The 1283-nt window shown below is 34.3% G+C and overlaps 1 protein-coding gene across 1 annotated transcript in view; it reads left to right on the forward strand.

The window, feature by feature from the left end:
• Positions 1–877: 877 nt before the first annotated feature.
• LOC106688504 (uncharacterized) overlaps positions 878–1283 on the forward strand; it is a 21480-nt gene continuing 21074 nt past the window's right edge. The window contains exon 1 of the mRNA XM_024362963.2: positions 878–950. Within this exon, the coding sequence (XP_024218731.2) occupies positions 919–950 (32 nt within the window). The 5' untranslated portion in view covers positions 878–918. The remainder of the gene's footprint in view (positions 951–1283) is intronic.

Here is a 1283-nt window from a genome sequence, read left to right on the forward strand (position 1 = left end):
ATTGGTTTTACTACTGTTTATAATGTTAATCAATACCTGCCTATTTATTCGATTACAAAGATGTGGAGGTTTGGTTATTCAATAAATGAAGGAATAGGTGTTGTTTAAAGGAAAGAATGGATGAGGACTGGCGAATGGAGATTGGAAGAGAATTGCAGAGGGAGGTTGCACGTATGACGAAGGTGTCGATGTATGTATATTTATTTGAAAATATGAACTAGAAAATATGGTTCGTACGTAATGTTCTGGACGTACATAATGTTCCAGAAAATGCATAGTTTCGAGATATTTGAAAGATTATTTTTTCTTGGAGGTACGAAATGCCCCTGAATCATGAATCCAGGTCAAAACGGTCATAACGACTAAATTCATCAAATCCATACCCTGGACAATATGTAAAAAAAATTAATATAATTATGTATATTCATATTGTTGAACCTTTTCTTACACCATTTTTTCTAATACCTTCTGTATCCCAACTTTTCGGTAACTAGTACTCTTCCCTGCACTAATTAGCTACGATTACCGAGGTTACACTGTATTTTACTGTAATCTGGATCATTTGATAACAGTTGACTTTAATATATTTCATGGTCCATGAATTCCAAGACACAAGGACGACTTTAAGTACAATCCGCGATCGAGGAAATCCCACACAAGCGATCAATGAAAGCATCAAGCACTGGTTCGTTATTAGCAGCTATCAGATTACGTCTAATAAATTATTCAGGACCGTCATTAGTGAAGGCGATCAAATCAATTTTATATAATGGCCAAGGCACAGGATACGATTTATCTTTTAAGGACTCGAACGCACCCTGCAATTAGTAGGCGGTGCCATATCAATTATGAGCTCCATCAATTAGTGAAGAAGAGAAGCACGTAATTTCAGGCAGTGTCACTTTGAAGAATATCAGAATGGAGCCTCCTCGCTTCGTGGACTACTACAGGTACTGTACTTGCTACAATACAGTAGCTGCTATTAAAATGTAACGATACCTTAATATATTCGAATACAATTACACTACTCATAACCGATATTTCTTCCTGCTTCTTAGCTGATTAGTTACTAATAATTTTTATAAAGGAACTTCTTCAGACGAAGTAGGGAAAATTGGCCAGGATCATACTCTCAATTAATAAGTTAAAATTATTAATAATGATTATCATAATACAATAGACTTTGGAATAAGGATATCTTAACACATAGAAGATCATATATTTACTGTATATTGATCACTGTATCTCAAAAACTAAAATTATTAATGGTGGTTTTCCGTATA

The sequence above is a fragment of the Halyomorpha halys genome, unplaced genomic scaffold (genome assembly GCF_000696795.3).
Source record: "Halyomorpha halys isolate HHAL.00 unplaced genomic scaffold, Hhal_1.1 Scaffold1144.1, whole genome shotgun sequence".
Taxonomy (NCBI): domain Eukaryota; kingdom Metazoa; phylum Arthropoda; class Insecta; order Hemiptera; family Pentatomidae; genus Halyomorpha; species Halyomorpha halys.